General features: G+C 42.1%; 1 protein-coding gene across 8 annotated transcripts in view; it reads right to left on the bottom strand.

The window, feature by feature from the left end:
• Positions 1–27,994, bottom strand: part of itpr1b (inositol 1,4,5-trisphosphate receptor, type 1b) — a 380,201-nt gene that overhangs the window by 87,145 nt on the left and 265,062 nt on the right. For all 8 annotated transcript variants that reach the window (XM_055647745.1, XM_055647746.1, XM_055647740.1 and 5 more), the window contains 3 exons: positions 26,042–26,234; positions 11,224–11,346; positions 1,290–1,465 (listed from right to left, as the gene is read on the bottom strand). In XM_055647745.1, the coding sequence (XP_055503720.1) occupies positions 1,290–1,465; positions 11,224–11,346; positions 26,042–26,234 (492 nt within the window). The remainder of the gene's footprint in view (positions 1–1,289; positions 1,466–11,223; positions 11,347–26,041; positions 26,235–27,994) is intronic.

A 27,994-nucleotide genomic window follows, 5' to 3' on the forward strand; every position in this document is an offset into this window, starting at 1 on the left:
AAGTTAGGAAAAGGGGAAGTACAATGAGATCTGGGTGTCCTTGTTCATCAGTCACTGAAAGTAAGCAGGTAGTGAATAAAGCTACAGTTGGCCTTCATAACAAGAGGAGTTGAGTATAGGAGCAAAGAGGTCCTTCTGCAGTTGTACACGGCCCTAGTGAGACCACACCTGGAGTATTGTGTGCAGTTTTGGTCTAAATTTGAGGAAGGACATTCATGCTATTGAGGGAGTGCAGCGTAGGTTCATGAGGTTAATTCCCGGGATAGGGGGGACTGTCATATGTTGAAAGAATAGAGCGACTGGGCTTGTGTACACTGGAATTTAGAATGATGAGAGGGGATCTTATTGAAACATATAAGATTATTAAGGGATTGGACACGCTAGAGGCAGGAAACATGTTCCCGATGTTGGGGGAGTCCAGAACCAGGGGGCCACTGTTTAAGAGTAAGGTATAGGCCATTTAGAATGGAGATGAGGAAAAACATTTTCACCCAGAGAGTTGTGAATCTGTGGAATTCTCTGCCTCCGAGGGCAGTGGAGGCCATTTCTCTGGATGCTTTCAAGAGAGAGTTAGATAAAGCTTTTAAAGAAAGCGGAGTCAAGGGATATGGGGAGAAGGCAGGAACGGGGTACTGATTGTGGATGATCAGCCAAGATCACAGTGAATGGCGGTGCTGGTTCGAGGAGCTGAATGGCTGACTCCTGCACCTATTGTCTACAGCTGCCATAGCAACACGCAACATGGCTCAAGCAATGAACCAGAATTAAAGCACCCCAACAGATATTCGGTCACAAATGACCCCTGATAAGGTCTTAAAACCTGCCACTTTATGGATTTTCATATTAGCAATAAATTTAATAAAAGCAGAAAATGCTAGATATACTCAGCTGCTTTGGGAACATCTAAGTGAAGAGGAATAAAGATAATATTTCAGTTTGAAGATGACAAGATAGAAACGTTAACTTTGACTTCAAACATAAACTGTTTCTCTATCCACAGGTGTAACCTGATCAACTGAGTGTTTCCAACAAATTATTTAGGATTCTCAGTATCTGCAGGTTTGTTTGTTTGACTTCCACTTTTAATTATATAGCACTTCCAACGTAGCAAAGTATATCAGTTTTCTTTATGCAAGTGTTAACAATTTTTTAAAAAACTGATTCAAGGCACAAAGATTAGGACAGGTAAGCAAATACTTAGCTAGAGAAATATTGTGGGAAGAAAGTTAAAAGAGAAGGATGCATTGACCCATAAATGTAATTTTAGTCTTTATAAATGGAATACTCACATTAAATGCCCCCAACAAATACAATGTTGGCTCCAAGCCAACTGAGAATATAAGGCGCAAAATTGTAGAGGCGATCAAAGCTCTAATACCATGGGGTTTAGGAAGGGCGATCACAATGGCAAGAGATATACACACTGCTGTCCACAGCAGACCTGATAAATGTGCCTCCAACGTACCTAAACACAAAAGGAATCAGTCAGTACTAGATACAAAACTGCCACTGGCACATGTTTTGGAAGAGGTTAATTGCAAGTCACCAAACTCAAATGTGTAACCATGGATTGAGTACATCAGTAACAACAGCGCATTTCAAGCATTCACATAGAAAACTCCCATCCACATTTGAAGTTCAACGTACATCCTTACAACTCTAACTTTAACATATTACTCTTAATGGAGAACTACTACAGCAATATTTTATCATATTTAATAGTCAATAGATTTTGAAAATATCATTTAAGTGTAACTCCATTCAGACTCAAGAACAATCCTTAGCAGCAAACAAGGAATCAGAACTGTAGCAAAGACCTGTGTCATTTTTAACTCATTCATAAGAAACAATGTCTAACCAGTGGACTTGCCAACCACTTAGGTTATTTAGTCATGTGGAAAGTACACAAAATGCTGGAGAAACTCAGAGGGTGCAGCAGCATCTATGGAGCGAAGAAAAATGGGGAGTAGGATTTCAAAACAAATCCCCCTTTCCCTCTAGTTACAAACTGGTGGAAAAATCTAAATACATCAATTGGGCAGTGCAATGCTAAAATTCATTCAATGTGGGGAATGGATCATAGGCCTGAGCATAGAACGCCGATCTTCAACTCCTAAATCTACTAGAATTAAAAGACATATGGGGAGTCCATCCATCACGTTGTCCCTGGCAAGTAAGATAATGCTTTTCTTTCGTAACCCCTGATATGCTAAACTCTGCAATGGTCAATGTATTATTCTGTTGCATATCTTTAACACGACAGGTTCTAATTGTTATTAAATCGAACACGAGGTGCATTTAAGTATTATTCAGACAATGGAGCAAGAGACAAGTAAACTACTGATTAAGAGGAAGCTGATTCTGACTGACTTTTTTCTCAATGGTGAAAACTACAGTTGGGTAAGGTTTCTCTCAGCATAACACCCTTATGAAAATTGAGGGTAATATCATAAGTTCACCAGTCTGGAAGGTATCCTACAACATTCTAATCTGCATTTCCGAGCTCAGCACTGGCTAAACAGGTTCGACATACGCAGCAGATGACAGAACCACTCATATGTTTCTATAATTCACAGTTGACTGATATTAACAGAATTCTAGCAACTAGGATATCCGGATTCTCACTAATCTCCCCAATGGAGTGCTTGTATCATTATTATAATGTTGTTTCCCATTTCCAACTATCACAAATGCCAGAGGTCCATGCTATGAAGGTGTAGATTGCAGGCTGCATTACAAATTGCTAATGATCATATTACACAGTAACACAACATCGCTGCTAGCTGACTTAAATAGACTCTTCTGACATAGGGAAAAAATAACTGTCCTTAAATTAAAGAAAATTAACAGATCATCATGCTCTATTACATCTCTATCTAGAGAGCACTGCAAAAGATGGTGAAAAATAAAAAAGAGTACATACAGTAAATACAGCACCATGGCAAGATACAACGTATGGGTGAATACTTCAGAACTGAGATGTAGCCAGACCGGATGCAAAGTACATTATTGAAAACAGGGACAAGAGGTGAACATGAGTCTTGTCAGAGCATTACCAATGCTGTTGGTAATGATCTGTCAGATTAATGCCAATTCTCTCTGGTTAGCGAAAACAAACCCAATGGACAATCTTAAATCGGAGCAATGTAAATACCTGGACACAAGCCGGGGGGGATTGATGGGCAGATGGTTTGAACATTGGGCAGAATGTTGTTAAAAGTTACCTTAAATTGGAGAATTCAATATTCATTCCACATCTTATTCGTGTCTTTACCCCCTGACCGCCCTGTAGTTAATTACATCTTTCCTTCCTCCAACACAATATATTGAGTATCACGGTCTTCAGCCTTCACAATAAATTCCCTTCCCAAGTAACAAATTCATCTACCGCACTCCTGGCCACTGTTAAAAGTTTAGTCTGTTGGCTTTCTTCATCCTACTTGACGCTAACTGAGCTTCTGACCCCATTTCCTCTCCAAAGCACTGCCTGTTTACTTTGAACCCTTTAATAATGTCCGCTTCTACCTCTTACTGAAACCCTTTACTGATCTCAAAAACTCTGCCATACTCATTTAAAGCTTTGCTGCTCATATTTAATTTCACAGCAACTCCCGTTATCGTCTAAGCTCAGTGTTGATCGACATTGGTCCTGGTCTGGCTACATCTCCGATTTAAAGCATCCATATGTCAAATGCCATCTTGCCCTTCCCTATACTAACTCCACAATGCTACAGGAGCACTATTTATTTCAGTCTGGCCTTCTAAGCATCCCAAATTTCCATCTCTCCACCATTTGTGGCCGTGCCTTGCCCCATCATATCATGTTTCTCCCTAAACTACAGATCTCCCCCCTTCCTTAAGATATTCCGAAATCGTCCAGAATCGCCCACATCCAGTTTTATTTTGGAGAGGGTAGTGAATAAAAGAAATAAAAATTCCCCAACTATGACGACAGCAGTCAACAAGAGGAACAGATTCATGAAACGCAATTGTTTCAGTTCCTCTCCACTAGAGAGAAACGTGCTGCAATCATTTGAATAAAACCAATCATTTCTGAAAAGGACAGGTCAAGGAGAGTTTAGTGAATAAACATTTCCATTAACCAAAGTACATTTAATCAAAATTCTCACTTGAAATGACTACCATTCCCACATGTTAATTTGGAAAAGTTACATTTCAAAGAAGCATCATAAAATGAAAATTGGAAAAACTTGGAAAATGAAAGCTTGGAAAAACATCCAAAGTTTTTTATAAAATTCAACCATTGAACTTTTTCTGGGACTGGCTAATTTTGGATTATGTAAATCTATTTTAAATTAACGGGAAGATAATTGGCTTATACGTTCATTGGGCTATACAGGATGGAAATAGATCCTTTATCCCAACTCATCTATGCCAACCAAGATCCGATTTGTCCGTGTTTGGCCCATATTCCCGAGTTGATTCCTATCCATGTACCTATTCAAAAGTATTTAAATGTGGTAATTGTGCCTGCCTCCTGGCTACTCTTCTGACTGCTCGTTCAATATTCCATCCACCCTCAGTGTGAAAAACCTGTCCCTTAGATCCCCTTTAAATCTTTGCTTTCTCATTTTAAACCTTTGCCCTCCAGTTTCAGACACCCTTACCCTGGAAAAAAGACTTGAATATTTAACATATCAGATTCAGATTCAATGCCCCTCATGATTTTATGCCCCTCATGATTTTATAAACTTCTGAAATCACCCTCAGCTTCTAAGGGAAACTATTGCATTGTTTTCCAATCACTCTTTATAACTTATTAGATTCAAGGAGAGATTGGGCAAACTTGGAAAAATTTCTATGAATTTTTCGAGGTTAAGGAAAGATTCGATAAAAGTATATAAAATTATAAGAGGCATACATAGGATAGATAGACAGAACCTATTTCCCAGCATGGAAATGTCAAATGATCACTATTCTTCACAGTTATTTTCAATGGTGGTGCACCAGAACCAAAACAAAACTGTAAAAAAGGCACTTTTAATTTTATGTCTTATTTATTTGGAATTATTTCTGGAATTTGGATTTGCCATTAAGTTTAATCGCTGCTCTGCTCTGATACAATGTTCAGGTTGGGAGTCGTAGGATTTAGACTTGGGGTGAAAGTCGAGTGACATATATTTCCCAGTCAGGATGGTGTGCAACTTGGGGAACACACTGGTATTCATGTGTGGTGCTGCTTTCCTTCCAGGTGGTAGTTCATGGCTTTGGGAGGTGCTGTGAGTAGAATGGGCATGCATTTTATAGATGTTTTGCACTACAACTACATTGCTGTAGTGCATACTGATAACATTGTATAAAGTATCCTTTATTGTCATTCAAACTTGTTAGTTTGAACGAAATTAAATATCTTGCAGTCATAACAGAGAATAAAATAACAGAACACACAATGAACACAGTTTAAAATCCACCACAGTGAGTCTACCAGGCACCTCCGCACTGTGATGGAAGGCAAAAGTTTTAAAGTCCTTGTCTCTTGATTCCTTGTTCTCCCTCTGCGTTGAGGCGATCCAGGCTTTCGATGTTGGGCCCCCCGCCGGGTGATGGTAAGTCCCGCGGCCGAATCTGAGCTCAGCGAACGGGCCAGTTCAAACTCCACGGCCCGGGGTGGACGAAGCTGCCACCCTCCAGTCCAGCGGACCAAGCTGCTGTTGCGGGAGCTCCAGAGAATCACCAACCTGGGACCTACAAGCTCCCGAAGTTGTCATCCACTGGGCCCGCGGCCAAAGCCTTCAAGGCTCCGAAGTCGGGCTGCCGCCACAGTGCCACCACAGCCCCGAAGTCGGCCAGCCTCACGATGGTAAGTCCTGGCTCTGCCTGTGGAGCCTCGAGGCCGGTCCAAGTTGGAGGCCGCCAGCTCCGCGATTAGGCCTCAGCGCAGACGGAGACGGAGATGGGAATACGACAAAGAAAAGGTCGCAACCCCCTGAAGGAATAGACTAAAACAAGTGCCCCCCCGCCCCACACATACACAACTATAAATAAACTAAAACATACCTCCTACAAGAAAAAAAACAAAAAAAAGAAAAAGACAGACGGACTGCAGGCGAGCCGCAGCTGCTTGGGCAGCGCCGACACATTTTTAATTGGCTGCTTTTAATTGAATATTAAGCATTGAGTGTTGTTGGAGCTGCACCGTCAAGCCAAGCAGAGAGCTTGCTCACTAGTCTCACTTAGTGTAGGCCATTTAGTTCACGTCTTTAGACTCAGGTTGATCAGCCAGTTCTTGCGTTTATGTTTTTATGCAAACTGGAGAAACAACACCTCATGTTGCCAAGGTAGTCCACAACCCAAAGGCATAAACAGTGAATTCCCTAATTTAAAGTAACCTGCTCTCTCTCTTATCCACCCAAATTGTCCCCCAATGTTCTTTCTCATAAACACCCTGCCCCTCTCACCCACATTCTTCTCAACCACTCTATTTGCCACCCCCAACACATTCATCCCAATGGGTCCCTTTCCCGGGGTGGACGATTGCAACCTTCACGTGGTTCGCCCCGTTTCGACTAATGCAATCAACTCGACGTGCACAAATGGAAGATCAAATAGAACAAGTTGTCTGACAACTTTAGGCTGTGCACGCCAAACGAAAGAAGAAGAAGGTCCCTTCTCCACATTGTTTCCACCTCACCTCCATTATTTGGTCTCATATACCACCTTCTTTTCCCATTAGATTCCATCATCTGCCGCCCCATTGCCTCCACTAATCATGTTTCAATCTCTCTTCCCCCACCAGACTCCACCCACTAACCCAGCCCTCCTCACCTCTTTATACTGCCCATCTCCCCTACACTCTGTTAGTCCAGATGAAGGATCTCAACACAATATGTCATATATCCATTTCCTTCCACAAATTCTGCCCGACCTGCTGAATTCCTCCAGCTGGACATAAAATGCTGGAGTAACTCAGCAGGGCAGGCAGCATCTCTGGAGAGAAGGAATAGGTGACGTTTCGGGTCGAGACTCTTCTTCAGGCTGATGTCAGGGGAGTGGGCGGGACAGATATAGAATGTAGTCGGAGACAGTAAGACTGGTGGGAGAAGGGGGAGGGGATGGCGAGAGAGGGAAAGCAAGGGCTATTTGAATTTAGAGAAGTCTACTGCTGGGGTGTAAACTACCCAAGCAAAATATGCAGTGCTGTTCCTCCAATTTGCGCTGGGCCTCACTCTGACAATGGAGGTGGCCCAGGACAGAAAGGTCAGATTGGGAATGGGAGGGGGAGTTAAAGTGCTGAGCACCGGGAGATCAGATAGGTTAAGGCGGACTGAGCGGAGGTGTTCAGGTAAATGATCGTCGAGCCTGCGCTTGGTCTCGCCGATGTACAGACGTTGACACCTGGAACAGCAGATACGGTAGATGAGGTTGGAGGAGGTGCAAGTGAACCCCTGCCTCGCCTGAAAAGACTGTTGGGGTTCTTGTTTGTAGTCAAGGGGGGAGATAAAGGGACAGATGATGCATCTCCTGCGGTTGCAGGGGAAAGTATCTGGGGAGGGGGTGGTCTGGGTGGGGAGGGATCATGAGGTAGGGATGATTGACCTCCAGCACCCACAATTATCATTTTTTTGTGCAAGGTATGACTCCGATGTTTTCCTCTTGAAGCCCAATGACTTCAATTTTGCCAGCCCTCCTTGATGTCATTGAAGGAGTTAACCAAATTAGCTCAGCAATAACTCTTATTAATGACTCTGTTAAGACTCCTTAGTCTGGCACTGCAGCAACACAGAGTTAGGCTAATTGATTCATCACCTGACATGAGACGAAAACAATGCAGGATGCTTGTGAGAACAAGAGCTAAGAAACTAATAAGTTTCCTCCCACATCCGGAAGATGTGCTGGTTAGAAGGTTAATTGGCCATTGTCAATTACTCCTAGTGTGTAGGTGAGGGGAAATCTGGGGAGAGATGACGAAAACATAAGGAGAATAAAAGAAGTGGGATTAATGTAGGACTACAGTAAATAAGTGGATATGGACTTAGTCTATCACTCTACTCAATAAGATCTTGCAAAATCTCACCTCATCTTTGGAATTTAGCTCGGATACATGCTCAGATCAGGGCTATGATGAGGTGTGGAGCGGTGATCTGGTAAGACCCAAGCTAGGCATCAATGTCTATTGGTTAGTTGTTGGATGGCACTGTCAATGCAATGTCCCATCTCTTGTCTAATTACTTTGTGAGGACCCAGTTGGAAGTAATTCGAGTTATTATATTGGGCCTGTTTTTTTTTTTAGTACATTATTACATATTTTGGCATAAATGTCCTATGAAATAGAAGCAGGAGGTGGCCAAATGGCCCATTGTGCCTGTCCACTATTCAACAAGCTTTGATTTCCGAAACCTTCTCCTTCTCCAACTTCACATCCCTGGATTCCCTTGACTAAAAGAATGTCCACCTCTAACTTGAATATCCTCAGGGATAGCTCCCACGGCCCCCCTGCATGAAATTTTTATAACTGAATTTTTTTAATGTCAGGATGTAGAACAGGGAGAGCTTGTACACATCATGTTACTTTCTTTAATTTCACTTTTGGGCGAGTGAGCAAATAAACTGAGGAAATAAAATCCTCAAAAGTATATAGGAAACTATAGAACTCCCAAGGCATGTGTGTAGTTGCTTGGAACAAAGCAATACGCCCAAGGTAAATTATGGTGCATGAAGAGATTGGCAAACAGCATGAGAAGCAGTTCTTTGGTCTGTACTCGGGGAACCAGGATGACTGCTATCACGTTTGGTTCAGATTTCTCCTTCCTTATCCAGGTAACAATTAAAACAGAGAATCTGAAATGCCACCATTATATTGTCAGTAGGCTATGTATTGATCAATTTGTGATCATCCTCATAAACAGTAGCAAAATAATGGTTAGCTTGTTTGTTTATTTATTTAATGACATTGGATGAGGGGTGTGAATGTCAGCCCAAATACTTTTGATTACATCCTTGCTTTTTGAAACAATGCCATGGAATATTATGCTTCCTTTCAAGGCAGCAGACAGGATCATAGTTTAACGTCTCATGCAGGAGACAAAAGCTGACAGTGTCGCATTCACTCAGTGTTTATTTAACTTGAATGTTTGCTCAAGATTTTGGAGGGAGACTTCAGCCTTCAGATTCAAAGACACAGAACTATGATTGAGTCTAAAATCAGAAAATATTCAACATGGTCATAGTTTAGTTTAGCTTAGTTTAGAGATACAGCGCGGAAACAGGCCCTTCGAGTCCGCACCGACCAGCGATCCCTGCACATTTACACTATCTACACACACTTGGGACAATATTCATTTTTATCAAATAGTCAATTAACCCACAAACCTGTATTTACGGCATGGTAACAGGCCCTACTGCTAGACTCGTCCATGCTGAACAAGATGTTTGTGTACCTGTCTAAGTGACTTTTATATGTTGTTATTGTACCTACCTGAAATACCTCTTCGGGCAGCTTGTTCCATATACCCATCTCTCCCTGAGTGAAAAAGTTGTCCCTCAGGTTCCTATTAAATCTTTTCTCCTCTCAACTGAAACCTATGTCCTCTGGTTCTTGATTCCACTACTCTGGGTAAAAGACTTTGTGCATTCACCCTATTAATTCCACTCATGATTATATACACCTCAATAAGGTCACCCTTTTAGCCTTTTATGCTCCAAGAAATAAAGTCCTAGTTTGCCCAATCATTCCCAGTAACACAGTCCTCAGTTCCTGGCAACATCCTTTTAAATCTCCTCTGCTCTATTTCCAGCTTAATGATATCCTATCTATGTAAGCCAAAATTAAACACAATGCCACAAATCCGGCTTCACCAGCATCTTGTACAACAGTAACATACAGTTTCAGCATCTATACTCAATATCCAGATTGATGAAGGCCAATATACCAAAAGCCTTCTTTACCCTATCTACCTGTGACACCACTATCGAGAAACAATGTACCTGTACGCTTAGGTCCCTCTGCTCTACAATATTCCCCAAGCCCTACCATTCACTGTGAAAGTCCTGTCCTGGTTGGATTTCCCAAAGTGCAACACTTCACACTTGTGTGTATTCAAATTCCATTTGCCATTCTTCAGCCCACATGCCCACAGCTATTCCAAGATCCTGCTGTAAGTTTTCATAGCCATCTTCACTCTCTACAATACCATCTATTTTAGTGTCATCTGTAAACGTACTAATCATGCCTTGTGCATTCTCATTTAAATTGTTAATATAAACCACAAACAACAATGGGCCCAGCACTGATCCCCAAGGTACAACATCAACCTTCCACCACCACTCTCTGCATCCTTCCATGAAGTCAATTCTATGTCCGGTCAGCTAGTTCTCCCTGGATGCCATGCAATCTAAACTTCCAGAGCAGCCTACCTACTTTATCAAAGGCTTTGCAGAAGGTCTTACTGACGTCTATGGCCATGTCCTTGTCAACCTTCTTGGTTACTTCTTCAAAACTCAAACGAATTCATGAGACACAATCTCCCACATACAAAACCAAGTTGACTACCCCTAATCAGCATGTGTCTATCCAAATACATATATATCTTATCCCTCAGAATTCTCTCCAGTAACATGCCTACCACAGATGTTAGGCTGGCCGGTCTATAGTTCCCAAGTTTTTTCTTGCAGCCATTCTTAGAGGCACAACATTAGCCACCCACGAGTCATCCGGCACTTCATCCATGTCGAATGATGATTCAAATATCTCAGCTAGGGCTCTTGTAATTTCTTCTCGAAAAGGTGTATGGTGTTACAATTTTATATTAAAAAAATTCTACTGGCAATGGTCAAAGGTATTATTATTCTGGAACATACTAAGTTACCTTATTGAACAAAGCTGTGGCTAAGCTGACAATGCATGACATTATGATAAACAAATCCATGAGAAATTGTAAATTTGTTTCTCATAATGTCATGCAATCTCAAAAAATTACCTGCATGACTTTTGGTTCAAACTCATTACACGCCATTCTGAAAGAAGACAACTTTACTAACTGTAGGAGAATTAAAACATCAATTATTTAGACTGCAAGCCATTCAACCCACCATGTGTCTCAGTTTAAACCATGCAGTGAGGGAATGTCTCATGTTCTATAAACTGCTTCCAATCCACATCCTCAAAGAAGTCTAAAACAGAGGTAAATAATTTGGTTTTCCAGTCCTCTTAAAGGAGCGGCACAAAATATTACACTCAACGCACACACATTCAGGTGACAGTACCTCCTCGGACGCCTTCAAAGGGATAGAACAGTGCGACCAACAGATTCATGAGAACGGCTAGATTGAAGGAGATGCTGCTCCAAAACGTCATGTTACGTGAGCACCAATACAAAACTGGCTGGCCTGTTAAAAAAAAAAGAAAATAAGGTTATTGGTGGTTCGGGGCTACAATTAAACACAGCATTTTAATTGTAATCTTTGTAAACAATAGCTCAGACAGCACAATGACCAGATACGAGACAGAGAAGTAGGATTTGGGGTAAGAATACCATAAAAGGAAAAAATGTTGTGTTTCCATTGGACCTCTCCAGACATAGGTTATCCAATGAGACAATTGGGACCAGAGACAATTAAGTAATACGAGAAGTGGAGACAATCGTGTGGTGTAATGTAGCTGTAGCACGCTCCCAAAATGATCAATATGATGATCACCAATCTGTTTTAATGATGCCTATTATCACAATGATTAAGAGGTAAACTCCAATGATTATATAAGTGGCATCTCATATAGGAATGAAGAGAGGATATTTAGCCCCTTGGGACTGTTCGATGACACCTTGACTAATCCACAAAATGATCTAGCTTCCATTTTGAATGCACCCTGGTTTCACTTCCAAATAGTCAAGTACCATTGTATCCCGAAGATAGACACAAAGTGCTGGAGTAACTCAGCGAGTCAGGCATCATCCCTGGATAAAAAGGATGGGTAATGTTTTGGGTCGGAATCCTTCTTCACCTTCAGTCTGGAGAGGAGTTCTGACCCAAAACATCACCCATCCTTTCTCTCCAGAGATGCTGCCTGACCCGCCTGAGTTACTCCAGCATTTTGTGTCGATCTTCGGTACAAATCAGCATCTGCAGTTCCTTCCTACATATTCTATGGTACCCCCTTTGCTCTGGGTTCCCTAACAAAAGGAATATAGCTTCTCTGCAACCTCCCTTGCAAATCCATTTTAACACTGTGACTCATTTATAGCTCCCCTCAACTTCTTCAGTTCAAGGACATATAAACAAACAACTTTCAATAAACAGTATATTCCACAAATGTTCAAAACAACAGGAGCATCTACAGAGAGAGCAACAGAGTTAATGTTGTGAGCAGCAGGCAGCATAAGAAATGAAGGGAAGCTGTTTGTAATTTAACCCTTGAACCTGCTTGTAACATTCATTCTCAAGCTCTGCAAAACACAGAGCCACAGCAATTCACGGCAGCACCAGTTTAACAGCGGCTGTGGGTGTTGAATACTGGCCTTGTCAACAGCAACTACAACATATAAATGAACGAAAAGCAAATTTGCACGAGGATGGTGGGAACATTCACAATGCTTCATTACTAACGACCAAACGCAATAGACAGAAATCCTAACCTCAGTCTCTGGTTTGTGCTGATACAGCTCAGAATTGACCAAGTCTGAGGGTAGGGTGACCACAATTAGCCACACCACCTACCATTCCCAAGCCAAAAATATCCTTTGAGGTTCAGTACCCAAAAGAAAATAATTTTTCAGTTGGACCAAAAACCTGCACAATAGAGGAACAAATCTCCTCATTACATGTCCACTGCCTTAAGATTTAGGCCAACATTTCACAAAACCTACCACCATTCTATGCTCATGCAACTTACTACAGGAAGTGTGAAGGCAAGATTATTAGCCACATCATCTTTTGGTCTGTGGAGGAATCATGAATTGTCTGCTATGTTTCCTGCTCCTGACCACTACCCAGATTGGCTGTTTCATCTGTGCACGTGGATTGCAAGCAATACTCGGCTTTCTCATCAATGAAGGCCAATAGGATGGAATGGCCTCCAGAAATTCATATTAACAAGGCAGAAATAGCAGGAAAAAAGCTGCAGATGATATAAACTGGAAATTAATATAAGATGCAGAAAATATTTTGCAGGTCAAATGTTTGATCTCTAACTTCTCCCAGTTCTGATGAAAGGTCATCAACCTGAAATTTTAACCCTGCTCCTCTCTTCATACATGCTGCCCAACCTTCAGAGTGATTCCAGCATACGCCGACCTTACCACATATCATCAAACCATTAAAAATGGCTATTGTGTGAGGTTCTAAAGCCTTATGAAAACCAAGAGTTATATCTGAGGAAAGAATTCAAGAGAAAAAACATTTATGTTTTCTGAAAACACATTTCCTAATTGGAAATAGAATTGTGTGAACTGTGGTTTGCCAAGATGTGATTTTTTTGCAGATACCAACCCTGTATTTTTGGTGCTGGAACTATTTTTGAAGATAGTTTTGAAGATTTGCCCACCACTCTGCAATATACATTGTCGAATAAAAATCAGCTCTGGGCCACTGCTTACAACTATACATTCAACAGGCAGTGTTATTAACCAAATAATCCATTCTCCACATTGCAGAGGCAAATGGCAAACTAAAAAAAAAGGACCAATTGATAAAAGATTGTTTCATGAAATAAGTATTTCACAGTTGCATGTTCTGATGAACATAATTTGGGCTAAATATCAATGACTGCACAGAAGGTCTCCATTTAAATGGCTAAATACTCTTGTCAATTGACTGGAGGTTTTGTAAGGTGCTGCTATTAAACTAACATCGCGTACAATGTGCTTGAGTCCACAATCCTATGTTGTTTCCAAATTCCTATTGACACAACAGAAAATAACAATTTCCCATCAAAATTATGCAGACACAGAGATTGAATGCAGGGTTTTTGAATGGCATATGTTTTAGCCAATGTCCATTTTTACTGATGATGTTGATCCATAAATATCTAACAGTCAGCAAATACCCAAATGAACTTTACCGATGACTTTTTTCAATCCAGCAGACTGAGCTGGGCCGAATCTGTGTGGTTTCCCAGAATGACTAAGATAGGATCAACTGTTATCTTCACTAAACGGTCTCACATTTCATAAATTCTAGGAGCAGAATTAGGTCATTCAGCCCATCAAGTCTATTCCGTCATTCAATCATGGCTGATCTATCTTTCCCTCTCAACCCCATTCTACTGCCGTCTCCCCATAATCCCTGAAACCCTGAACAATAAAGAATCTGCCAATCTCCGCCTTAAAAATATCCATTGCCTTGGCCTCCACCGCCATCCATGGCAATAAATTTCACAGATTCACCACCCTCTAACTAAAGGTATTCCTTCTCATCTGCTTTCTAAAGGTACGTCCTTTTATCCTGAGGCAATGGTCTCTGATCCTAGACTCTCCCACTAGTGGAAACATCCTCTCCACATTCACTCTATCCAGGCCTTTCACTGTTCGGTATGTTCCAAATGAGGATCCCTCTTTCAAGCCTAGTGAGCTGTAAAGATGTTCTTACTTCTTTCGTGCAGCAGAAATTATTTTTGACAGTACACTATTCTCAAAAAAAGCAGCACAGTTAAAATATCTTACATCACTGTGCACATTTATAAATAAAACATTTCCTTCGCTCCATAGATGCTGCCTCACCTGCTGAGTTTCTCCAGCATTTTTGTCTACCTTCGATTTTCCAGCATCTGCAGTTCCCTCTTAAACATATAAATAAAACATAGTCCCTTAACATTTACTCAAATTCCAATATTTCGTAACGCCAAGCAGAAAGCTGCTGATATTAAAAACAGAAATTGCTGGAAACACTCAGCAGGCCAAACAGCAAGAGAAACACAGGGTCTGAAACCTGACATAGGGTCTTGGATCCAAAATGTTAACTGTTTTTTTTCCGCAGATGCTTCCTGACCTGTTGGGTTGTATTTCAATTTTCAGCTGCTACAAAAAACTAAGGACAAACTCAATTTCTATTTAAAACTAAATTGAAATAATAAAAAGTAGGTGAGAGCTTATAGCGCAGAAGAAAGATAGTTGGCCCATCGTGTCCTTTTTGGCTTTCAGATATAAAATAAATCCATTTAGTTATATTTTCCTTAAGCTCCATTTTCGTAACTTGTGCCAGTTTTTCTTCTACTATTTCTTCAATCGCGTTTTGCTCAGTATTACTGAATCTTCTACCATCCTTTCAGATAGTGCATTCCAGATCATAACAACTGTACAAAAGGAAATCTTCATGTCCTGATGGCTTTCATTCCAACCATTTTTAACATGCATGCATTAAACAAAAATTGGGACACTTTAAACCAAGTAAGAGCTTTACACTTCAGGAGTCAAAACAAATTGCCTCTCAGCAAGAGTGGTTTAAAAATGCCTTTGATAGTTTTTCTGGAAAAGCCAGCATGAAATGAAAGTGAATTCATGCAGCCTGCCTCGGGTTCATCCCACAATTCACCTCCCACTATATTGATGACTGCATCGGTGTTGCTTCCTGCACTCATGGATCTCAACAATGTCATGACCTTCCCTGCCAGTTTCTATCCTGCTCTCGCATTCACATAATCCATCTCTGACTCTTCTCCTCCGTTTCTTGGCTTTGCTATCTCTATCTCAGACGATTCATTATAAGACTCAGAGGGATAGCTGGACTACACACCAACCACCACCTCCTCCCCCCTCCTTCATGCTTCCAGTACGGACCCCATCCTGTTCTTCAAGTTTCTCCACCCCCATCATGTCTGAATGATGAAGGAATTTTCAGTACCAGTGCTTCCAAGATGTCTTTAATTTTTTTTAACCGCAATCATAGAAACATAGAAACATAGAAATTAGGTGCAGGAGTAGGCCATTCAGCCCTTCGAGCCTGCACCGCCATTCAATATGATCATGGCTGATCATCCAACTCAGTATCCCGTACCTGCCTTCTCTCCATACCCCCTGATCCCCTTAGCCACAAGGGCCACATCTAACTCCCTCTTAAATATTGCCAATGAACTGGCCTCAACTACCCTCTGTGGCAGAGAGTTCCAGAGATTCACCACTCTCTGCGTGAAAAAAGTTCTTCTCATCTCGGTTTTAAAGGATTTCCCCTTTATCCTTAAGCTGTGACCCCTTGTCCTGGACTTCCCTATCATCGGGAACAATCTTCCTGCATCTAGCCTGTCCAACCCCTTAAGAATTTTGTAAGTTTCTATAAGATCCCCTCTCAATCTTCTAAATTCTAGAGAGTATAAACCAAGTCTATCCAGTCTTTCTTCATAAGACAGTCCTGACATCCCAGGAATCAGTCTGGTGAACCGTCTCTGCACTCCCTCTATGGCAATAATGTCCTTCCTCAGATTTGGAGACCAAAACTGTACGCAATACTCCAGGTGTGGTCTCACCAAGACCCTATACAACTGCAGTAGAACCTCTCTGCTCCTATACTCAAATCCTTTTGCAATGAAAGCTAACATACCATTCGCTTTCTTTACTGCCTGCTGCACCTGCATGCCTACCTTCAATGACTGGTGTACCATGACACCCAGGTCTCGCTGCATCTCCCCCTTTCCCAATCGGCCACCATTTAGATAATAGTCTGCTTTCCTGTTTTTGCCACCAAAATGGATAACCTCACATTTATCCACATTATACTGCATCTGCCAAACATTTGCCCACTCACCCAGCCTATCCAAGTCACCCTGCAGTCTCCTAGCATCCTCCTCACAGCTAACACTGCCCCCCAGCTTAGTGTCATCCGCAAACTTGGAGATATTGCCTTCAATTCCCTCATCCAGATCATTAATATATATTGTAAATAGCTGGGGTCCCAGTACTGAGCCTTGGGGTACCCCACTAGTCACTGCCTGCCATTGTGAAAAGGACCCGTTTACTCCTACTCTTTGCTTCCTGTTTGCCAGCCAGTTCTCTATCCACATCAATACTGAACCCCCAATGCCTTGTGCTTTAAGTTTGTATACTAATTTCTTATGTGGGACCTTGTCGAAAGCCTTCTGGAAGTCCAGATACACCACATCCACTGGTTCTCTCCTATCCACGCTACTAGTTACATCCTCGAAAAATTCTATAAGATTCGTCAGACATGATTTACCTTTCGTAAATCCATGCTGACTTTGACCAATGATTTCACCACTTTCCAAATGTGCTGCTATCCCATCTTTAATAACTGACTCTAGCAGTTTCCCCACTACCGATGTTAGACTAACTGGTCTGTAATTCCCCATTTTCTCTCTCTCTCCCTTCTTAAAAAGTGGGGTTACGTTTGCTACCCGCCAATCTTCAGGAACTACTCCAGAATCTAAAGAGTTTTGAAAGATTATTACTAATGCATCCACTATTTCTGGAGCTACTTCCTTAAGTACTCTGGGATGCAGCCTATCTGGCCCTGGGGATTTATCGGCCTTTAATCCATTCAATTTACCCAACACCACTTCCCGGCTAACCTGGATTTCACTCAATTCCTCCAACTCCTTTGACCGCGGTCCCCTGCTATTTCCGGCAAATTATTTATGTCTTCCTTAGTGAAGACGGAACCAAAGTAGTTATTCAATTGGTCCGCCATATCCTTGTTCCCCATGATCAACTCCCCTGTTTCTGACTGCAAGGGACCTACATTTGTTTTAACTAATCTCTTCTTTCTTTTCACATATCTATAAAAACTTTTGCAGTCAGTTTTTATGTTCCCTGCCAGTTTTCTTTCATAATCTATTTTTCCTTTCCTAATTAAGCCCTTTGTCCTCCTCTGCTGGTCTTTGAATTTCTCCCAGTCCTCCGGCATGCTGCTTTTTCAGGCTAATTTGTACGCATCATCCTTCGCTTTGATACTATCCCTGATTTCCCTTGTTATCCATGGATGTACTACCTTCCCTGATTTATTCTTTTGCCAAACTGGGATGAACAATTTTTGTAGTTCATCCATGCAGTCTTTAAATGTCTTCCATTGCATATCCACCGTCAACCCTTTTAGAATTAATTGCCAGTCAATCTTGGCCAATTCACGTCTCATACCCTCAAAGTTACCTTTCTTTAAGTTCAGAACCATTGTTTCTGAATTAACAATGTCACACTCCATCCTAATGAAGAACTCAACCATATTATGGTCACTCTTGCCCAAGGGGGCACGTACAACAAGATTGCTAACTAACCCTTCCTCATTACTCAATACCCAGTCTAAAATAGCCTGCTCTCTCGTTGGTTCCTCTACATGTTGATTTAGATAACTATCCCGCATACATTCCAAGAAATCCTCTTCCTCAGCACCCCTGCCAATTTGATTCACCCAATCTATATGTAGATTGAAGTCACCCATTATAACCGCTTTGCCTTTGTCGCACGCATTTCTAATTTCCTGTTTGATATCATCTCCAACTTCACTACTACTGTTAGGTGGCCTGTACACAACACCCACCAGCGTTTTCTGCCCCTTAGTGTTGTGCAGCTCTACCCATACCGATTCCACATCCTCCAAACTAATGTCCTTCCTTTCCATTGCATTAATCCCCTCTCTAATCAGTAACGCTACCCCACCTCCTTTTCCTTTCTGTCTATCCCTCCTGAATATTGAATATCCCTGGATGTTCAGCTCCCAGCCTTGGTCACCCTGGAGCCATGTCTCCGTGATCCCAACTATATCATAGTCATTAATAGCTATCTGCACATTCAACTCATCCACCTTGTTACGAATGCTCCTTGCATTGAGACACAAAGCCTTCAGGCTTGTTTTACAACACTCTTACCCCTTACACAATTATGTTGAAAAGTGGCCCTTTTTGATTTTTGCCCTGGTTTTGTCTGCCTGCCACTTTTACTTTTCACTTTGCTACCTATTTCTTCTACCCTCATTTTACACCCTTCGGTCTCTACGCTCACACATTTAAGAAACCCTTTCCCTTTAACTCCATCCTCCACTGTCCCATTCAACACCCCACCCCCCTTATTCAGTTTAAAGCCACCCGTGTAGCAGTGGCAAACCTGCCTGCCAGAATGCTGGTCCCACACCTGTTAAGATGCAATCCGTCCCTTTTGTACAGTTCCCCCTTACCCCAAAACAGATCCCAGTGATCTAAGAATCTAAATCCCTGCCCCGTGCACCAGATCCTCAGCCACACGTTCAGGTCCCGTATCTCCCTGTTCCTGCTCTCGCCAGCACGGGGAACTGGAAGCAAACCGGAGATAACAACCCTGGAGGTCCTGCTTTTCAACATTTTTCCGAGCTCTCTAAAGTCACGTTGCAGAATATTCATCCCCTTCTTTCCGACATCGTTTGTGCCGACATGCACTACCACTTCCGGATGTTCACCTTCGCCCTTGAGGATTTTCTGCACTCTGTCCGTGACATCCTGGATCCTGGCACCGGGAAGGCAGCACACCATCCTCGCATCCCGTCTGTTGCTGCAGAAACCCCTGTCCGTACCTCTCCCGATGGAGTCTCCCACTACAATGGCCTTGCCTGCCTTAGGCCTTTTTGGTTTTGGCTCAACAGCCCTATTCGCATCACAGGCCAGTCCGCCGCTCACGTCTTCTGTCCCAACAGCTTCTAAGCGGATGAACCTGTTTACAAGAGGTACATCACCCGGGGACGTTGGCATTCCATGCTTCCCTCCCTTTCTCACTGTCTCCCACCTTCTCTCTTCCAGTACCTTAGGTGTAACAATCGTACTGTAGGACTTGTCGAGGAACGACTCCGTTTCTCGTACGAACCGGAGGTCATCCACTTGCTTCTCCAGTTCCCCAACATGGCCCTTCAGGAGCTCTACCTGGATGCATTTTTCGCATTTGTAGCAGCCAGAGGCACCAGCGGTTAATCTTCCCATCACCATTAACAAAATTTTCAAATATTGTATCTATTTCCCATTCTCACCCTCCCTCCCCCAGCAGAACAAGTTGGGGCTCCCCTCCTCCTCGCCTTCCATCCATCAGGGTCCACATTCAAGTACCAGTATCACACCAGATACATCTTCTCCTTTCAGTTTCCAAGGATTCTGTTCCCTCCAATACTCAGTTTTGCTCTTCCATCTCCAGCAACGGCTTCCCCTTCTCATTCCACTTTTCCCCATGCAGCCACAGGTGGTGCAACACATGTACATTCACATCCATGCTTTCCACTATCCTGCGAGCCAAACAGTCCTGCCAGGTGAAGCAGCAATTCACTTAAACTTGGTTCAAAGTGCATATTTCCCTTGGTTCTCACGATGTGATCTCACAATGCGATCCTGTGCTTCCAGTTGCCCATCACTTTAATTCTCCACGGGTCTGAAGAAGGGTTTCCGCCCGAAACATTGCCTTTTCCTTCGCTCCGTAGATGCTGTTGCACCCGCTGAGTTTCTCCAGCATTTTTGTGTACCTTTGATTTTCCAGCATCTGCAGTTCCTTCTTAAACACTTTAATTCTCCATCCCATTCTTACCTCCAACAATGTTTAACGGAAGCTCCTCATCTTCTATCTAAGTATGCTGATGCCCTTGAGACCCAATACTAAATTTAACAATTACAGATAGCCATCTTTCTCTTTTGGTGTGAGAACTGACAATCTCTGATGCAGTCCTCCACCTGTAATATAACTTTTTTTTCTCCCCCTTGCTTGATCCTTTGGGCATTTCTAGTTTTCTCATTTAGAGTCATAGAGGCATACAGAACAGAAGCAGGCCCTTATAATCAGCATGCCAACCAAGATGCCCCATCTAAGCTAGTCCCATTTGCCTGTGTTTGGCTTATTCTCTCTAAACCTTTCCTATCCATGTACCTGTCCAAGTATATTTTAAATGTGGTTATAGTACCTGGCTCAACTATTTCCCCTGGCAGTTCGTTTCATAAACTGGGGGGTGGAGCCTCGCGGGCCAGAGGTGGAGCCAAAGCGGGTTGACAAAGCCTGCGGTCATCGCTGCCTGGATCTGTGGAACCCACGGCTGGGGCCTGGGCCAGCATCACAGAGGCGTCCAGAGAGGACTGGCAGTGTTAGTGGAGTGGAGAGGTTGGTGCGGTGGTCGATGATGGCGCCGACTGACAGACACGTGGAAGTGAGGACGCCGCTGCCGAGGGAAGAAACAAAGGAGGACCCGGCGTGGGGGGAGCGCCGTGAGGGGGGGGGGAGAACAAAGGGGGAATCTGGCGCACGGGGGGGGGGGGGGGGATTTGTAATTTTGTAAGCGCCCTGCATGGGCGACTATTTGCCGACCTTGGGTATGCCAGCAAGGAATTTCACTGTGACTTGTCACATGTGACAATAAAGTATTCAATTCAATTCAATCCCACAGATCACTTCTGCTACAGTCTTCTCTGCTTGTTTTACAGTGGGATCACTGTCATGGGAATGGAGGTGAACTCGGTTGCCCTTCTCCACGAATTGACATAATTTAAACATAGCAGTTTCATAATTTGCAGGGTAAGAGTAATTTCACACGATAAAAAACAAAGGAAATGGAAAACATAAAAGATGAAGTTGCTGGATAGATAACCACAGACAAGTTACAGCAAGTCTCATAGTAATACTTGATTAGGGTGCAAGACTTGTGGTTTATTTGTTAATGGAGATGACGTTGTCCAAGGAAGTTAGATAATTGTGGTTATACAAAATTGAAATTGCCACTATTTATTCTTCCTCTTGGTTTCAGAATTCCATCATGGCATTGGCTCTGCATCAAACTAATTGCACTGTTAGGAAATTTGGGGAGAAAATCAAAGGGGGCATTTTGTATGTGGGACAATTTACATGTAAATACTTCCTGTGTTTACACATGCATTTTCAAATAAATCCCTGTTCCTTAGGTGTGGAAAATGCAGCAACAAAAGTATGGTGGTTAATAGGGCGGGACTGCCAGGAGATGCATTAAGCCTAATTCAGGACCATTTATACCCTGGTCATTCCCTCTCCCATCTGGAAGAAGATACAAATGCTTGGAAACATGCACCACCAGTTTCAGAAACAGCTTCATCCTGGCTCTTACCAGACAACTGAACAGTCCTCTCATTAACTATAGTATTATCATGATCTCCCAAACTATCTAATTGCAGCCCCTATATGTTTTTTTTATCTGCACTTTCCTGTGATTGTAAAGCTATAATGCTGTAACATTATATTCTGAACTCTTTTGTTATTTTTCAGTTAACATTTGATTGTACTCATGTACAGCATGATTCGACTGAATAGTACAAATGTTTTTCACTGTAGGTATACACAACAATGCGGTGAGGTACAATGAAAAGCTTGTATAATAACCAGTCAGCAGAAAGACATTACATTAATACAATTGATCCATTTACAGTGCATAGATACATGATAAGGGAATAACGTTTAGTGCAAGGTAAAGCCAGAAAAGTCCAATCATGGATAGTCCGAGGGTTACCAAAGAGGTAGGTAGTGGTAGGACGATTCAATTGCCTGATAATAGCTGGGAAGAAACTGTCCCTGAATCTGCTGGTGGGCGTTTTCACACACCTATACCTTTTGAATGTTGGGAGAGGTGAGAAGAGGGAGTGACTAGGGTGCGACTCGTCCTTGATTATGCTGCTGGCCTTGCTGAGGCAGTGTGACGTAGATCAGTCTCAAGTAACCTCTTTAATTATTGTATTAGTAATCAGTTTAATTGAGAGTGAGCAATAATTCCTGTTTGGTTTGCAGTTAAATACATGCTTCAATTTTCCTAAGCTCTGGGGGATCAGCTCTATGAGTAATCATGGGAATTCTTGGGAAGCGGATACCGCAGAGTTCAATGTTTGCACTTGCCCTGCCTGTTACCAGGTGTCAGTTCAGACGTCACCTCCACTGCATACTTATGGTGAAAAACCACAGAGAGCAAGATTAGCTGCAGTGACCATCTGGTACTAGGTTGGGTTTGAAGGTGGGTCAAAGGGCTGAAGGAAATAGCAGAAGGCTGAATCTTGAACAATGCAAACATCAACATCAAGATGTGGAAGGTAGGGTTTTTCTCTCAGTGCGGCGAGGCCGTAAAATGATTTAAACATTCATTTTAAACTCAAAGCATTGTTAGAGTGGGAGCTTAATCAGATTATAAATGGGCGAGTTGGAACATAGATCAGTTGCAAACAGAATGATATTAATACACTTTTAAGAAGAAAGTAAACCTGAAAATAAAACATGTCAAATTGAGAAAATTGGTATTTATATTATATTTTTCATCAATAATATAATGCACTTATGGTTGTCATGTGCAAAATTGTTGTTTTTTTGGTTAAAGAAAAGCAAAGAAATGTTTAAAGTGACTGTAAGAGAGGCTGAAATCAAAATGGAGACTAGTGCAATGAAGGTTATATGATCTTAACTTTGAAATGGTTGCATCATCAGTGGCGGGGATGACAAAAGCAAGTGAGGCGAGGTCAGACATCAGATTTAGATTTCCAGGAACAGAACAGGAGGAACTAGACAGTGAGCAAATCTGGTGTTGAATAGATTAGATATTTTTTGCAACGGACAAAGTAAAATTCATAGCCACAAGTTGCGAAGGAAATATGTTGAAATACATAGGGAGACACATGTTATAAGTTCATTGAGATGCCTCAGAACTGACAGATCAAAATATATCTACTCCTTACAAAGTGAGAGAAAATGCACATCCAGAAGATGCTGGTCAACAGTGCTGTAGAAAAGTTTTTCCTTCACTATTCAACGTTGGGTATTCCTAATAAGGTCAGCATTTATAGACCATCCCCAATTGCCTCTGAGAAGGTTGTGCTGACATGCCATCTTAAACCTGCTGTCCTAGTCAACGTTGTTCCACACAGCCGTGGAACAAGGAGTTGCAGTATTTTGAACCAGTGACAATGAAGGAAGGGCAATTTATTTCCATGTCAGGATGGTGTGCAACTTGAAGTGAAATCTGCAAATGGTGGTGTTCTCAATCGCCTGTTGTACCTTATCCTTCGTGGCAGCAGTATAGGGTTTGGGAGATGTGGTAAGAGTATCCTATACCTATCCCTGCACTTTGATCTTGGCATGAATTGCAGTCACGTGCATTGGTGGAGAAAAGACTGAATGCGTAGGCACATTGAAGTGGTGGCAAATAAGTTGACTGCTTTGTCCTGAGCTTCATGACGGTTGCTGGTGCCGCACTCAGCTAGGCAAGTGCAGAGTATTCAGTCTGAAGAAGGTTCTCGACCCAAAACGTCACCCATTCGTTCTCTCCAGAGATGTTGCCTGTCCTGCTGTGTTACTCCAGCATCTTGTGTCTTTATTCCATCACACTCCTTACTCATGCTTTGTAGATGATGGAAAAGACTTGAATGGCATCAGGTGGTGAGTGTAGCACAATTGTTACTGTCACGTTCTCAGCCCATGTCAGAATGTTCTGGCCTTATAATGGAAGGAAGATCATAGATGAAGCAGCTAAAGATGACCAAACCTAGGACACTGCCCCGAGAGTATTTGGGCATCCCTTTGTGCCAGCACAAAGACTTCAGCACAAAGTCCAGGCCAGCATTTCAGGGAAGCTTTGAAGGAGTGCTGCACTGTAGAAGGACCCTATTTGGGCCGAGATATATAACAGAGTTGCTCAAACGATCTTTCATTATTTTGAAAAATGTTCATGTATTTCTCCTTCAACTGACATCACTGGGCTGTATGTGGAGCTTGAAGTGGACAAAGTGACTGCCGCGTTTTCTTATATTACAGCAACTGGTCTGAAGCTGTAAAGCTTGCCAGACACAACATGGGTGTGAACATACATGTGTTGCACCACCTGTGATTGCATGGGGAAAAGTGGAATGAGAAGGGGAAGCAGTTGCTGGAGATGGAAGAGCAAAACTGAGTCTTGGAGGAAACAGAATCCTTGGAAACTGAAAGGAGAAGATGTATCTGGTGTGATCCTGGTACTTGAATGTGGACCCTGATGGATGGAAGGCGAGGAGAAGGGGAGCCCGAACTTCCTTCATTGCAAGCCTTCTTTATCCTCCCCATCTCTGTGAAATATGTCAATTTTAAAATAGGCATAAATAGCTGGTCATTGAGATAACAACACAATATTCCTTATTTGTTGATTAAATTTAAGACATTCAACTTATTCACCAGCCAGTTATACGAATCAGGTGCTGCATGTATAACTTCTCAATCTGTGAAGCAACTTACATCATAAGAGTACATTCAAATAAAGCAAGTGCAGAGGAAGCCAGAGAGGTTTCAAGACCTTAAAATGAATAACAAAATTGCAAATACATAAAAAATCTTCAAAACATAAGCTGAAAAAAAAATTACAAATAGCTACAGGCATGAGTATTATCACATGATTTAATTGGAAACTATTTTTCATCCCATGATCATTGCATGTGTAAACTAGTTCTCAAAGATGAGCCCATCATCACCAATCATTGCCCTTGGGCTGTGCTTATTTTGCCTTTGAATATTTATTAACAATGTTACTTCTACAAATTGTGACAGACTATTTGATTTCCATGGTTAAATACCATAGCCTAGTTTAGTTTAGAGATACAGTGTGGAAACAGGCTCTTCGGCCCACCGGGTCCGTGCCGTCCAGCGATCTCCACACAAGCCTACACACACTTGGGGCAATTTACACTTATATCAAGTATACAAACCCAAACCAATTAACCTACAAACCTGTACGTCTTTGGAGTATGGGAGGAAACCGAAGATCTCGGAGAAAACCCACATGGTCACGGGGAGAATGTACAAACTCCGTACAGACAGCACCCATAGTTGGGATTGGATCCGTGTCTCTGGTGCTGCAAGTGCTGTAAGGCTGCAACTCTACTGCTGTGCCACCATGCAGCAAGGTAAGATATAATTCAAGGTAAAACATTCTTGAAGATAAAATGTGCTTGCATTCTCATTTTAATATTTCGGAGAAAAGTGACAATGGCAGACAACTGTCCTTGCTGGACTGTTTCTGTTGTTAACTTGTGCTATCCTGGTAAGTTTCAAGGTTATGTCTTGGATTAATTAATTGGTAATAATATCAGAAGGATGTTGTGGTGTGGAGGGTGTAGAAGCGGGAAACGTTTTTTAATGCATTACTGCTTATGTTAGCTTAACAGTAATTAACCAACCTCGAAGCTTCTTTTGCCAGTTCATTTCATTGAAGAGGTCCTCAGAACTCAGGAAGAAGTCATTTATCTTGCTGCCTTGCTCGTCTCGCTCAGTGGTATAGTACACACGTAATTTGGATTCCTTGGTGAGAAACTCGCATATATTTGGAACAGGAAAGACAATCTGTTCCATTGTGCGATCCTGCCTTACAATCTACAGAAAAGGAGGACATTAAATGTTTACCTGTGATAACCATTGCATGGATAAATTTACTATATACATTATTCAATATCTTCAACCTCAGCACTATGGAAAACCTTTGTACTGCAGGTATTTCCTCTTGTGTGTTATTTCAGGTAACACCTTTTCAATAACAGCTTAAGAATGAGGCTGTATGCTCGCACTTACAATGAAGAACATTTCCCTGCCAACCATATGCCTCAAAACATATTTTTGTTCATCTTTCTTTCCACAATTCCCTTCAGTTTCAGCATTTTTTAAATTCAAGATATTTAAAATAATTATTGTGAAACTAAAAAAGCCCATTGTCATAGTTATCAGATAGTATTTCCACTTACACCAGTCACAGTCCTTCCTGTAGCTATAAACCTATATCGCAACATAATACTTCAAGTGTAGATGGGTACACACACTGGATACTGGGTACACTTACTGGATACAGAGTGAAGCTTATATGGGAATTAGGAAGGCAAGAGGATCATCACAAAATATCCCCGCAGAAAGGTAAAGGTCAATAAAAAGCAATTGTAAGCATATTAAGGACAAAAGAACAAACAGGGAAAGTGTTGGTGCCATTTGGGGCAAGTCAACATGTGGAGCCAGAAGGTAGAAGAGAGCTCCCAAATGGCTACATTTTATCAGTGTTCAGAAAAGGAAACAGACTTTGTAGATAAAGGCCTGTCCCACTGTACAAGGTAATTCAAGAGTTCTCCCGAGTTTTCCCCTGATTTGAACTCGGAGAATGGCCGTAGCGGGTCCATAGGAGTTTGTGGATGTCTCGTAGCGGCTCGTACGAATAACGGTAGGTACTCACGAAATCCGGTAAACTCGTGACGTTTTTTCAACACTGTGAAAAATGTCCACGAGTAAAAAAATACTCGTGATGAAAATAATTGTTACTTTTTACTCGTACGAGCCGCTACGAGACATCCACAAACTCCTACGGACCCGCCATGGACATTCTCCGAGTTCGAATCAGGGGAAAACTCGGGAGGACTCTTGAATTACCTCGTACAGTGGGACAGGCCCTTTAGAGAACTCAGCAAAGAGGAAGATGAAATCCCCAAAGCCAGATGAGATTTATCCCAGTTTCCTGGCCAGAAAAGCCAAGTGGAGGAGCAAGATTTCCTTACTCACTCACCAAATGGCACTTCCTGTCCAAATTATTGAGCATTTGACTGGGCAGTTAAATGAGGTCTGGTGGTTACAAACTCCTGAACAGATGCAAACATTCAGGCAAAGTATGCAATCCTTCCTCCTAATATTTTCCATGTGTCAAAACAACACTCTGATTAAGGCCATTCCAACAATTTACATTTTGTGTTTGATCATTTTGCCATAAAAATATTTTGAAGAAGTTAACTTTGTCTGTTGTCTCCCGCATTTCAAGCAGTGTACTCTTCGGGATTACATGAAAACAGAAGTCCTTCTTTATCTGTTCATTTCATTACTCTTCAGTCTTTTGCTTTGGCATTTATTTGCCAACCTAATCAATTATTACTTCTCTTTCATTGCTGGGAACATCATATGTGAGAACTGAATGTTACTATGTGACTCGGGCCTATCTTGTGTTATCTTGCTCCACTTCACAAGATTAGTTCCCTCCCTCCCTCCCCTCCCTTCCCAAAATCTTCTGAGTCACAACCCAAATAAGAAGGCTGTCTGATTAGCTTTTTGTTTTGGTTCCCAGACCTTCACCAAACCCTTCATTGGAATGTTTCCTAACTGATGCT

Source organism: Leucoraja erinacea, chromosome 16 (genome assembly GCF_028641065.1).
Source record: "Leucoraja erinacea ecotype New England chromosome 16, Leri_hhj_1, whole genome shotgun sequence".
NCBI classification, from domain to species: Eukaryota; Metazoa; Chordata; class Chondrichthyes; order Rajiformes; family Rajidae; genus Leucoraja; species Leucoraja erinaceus.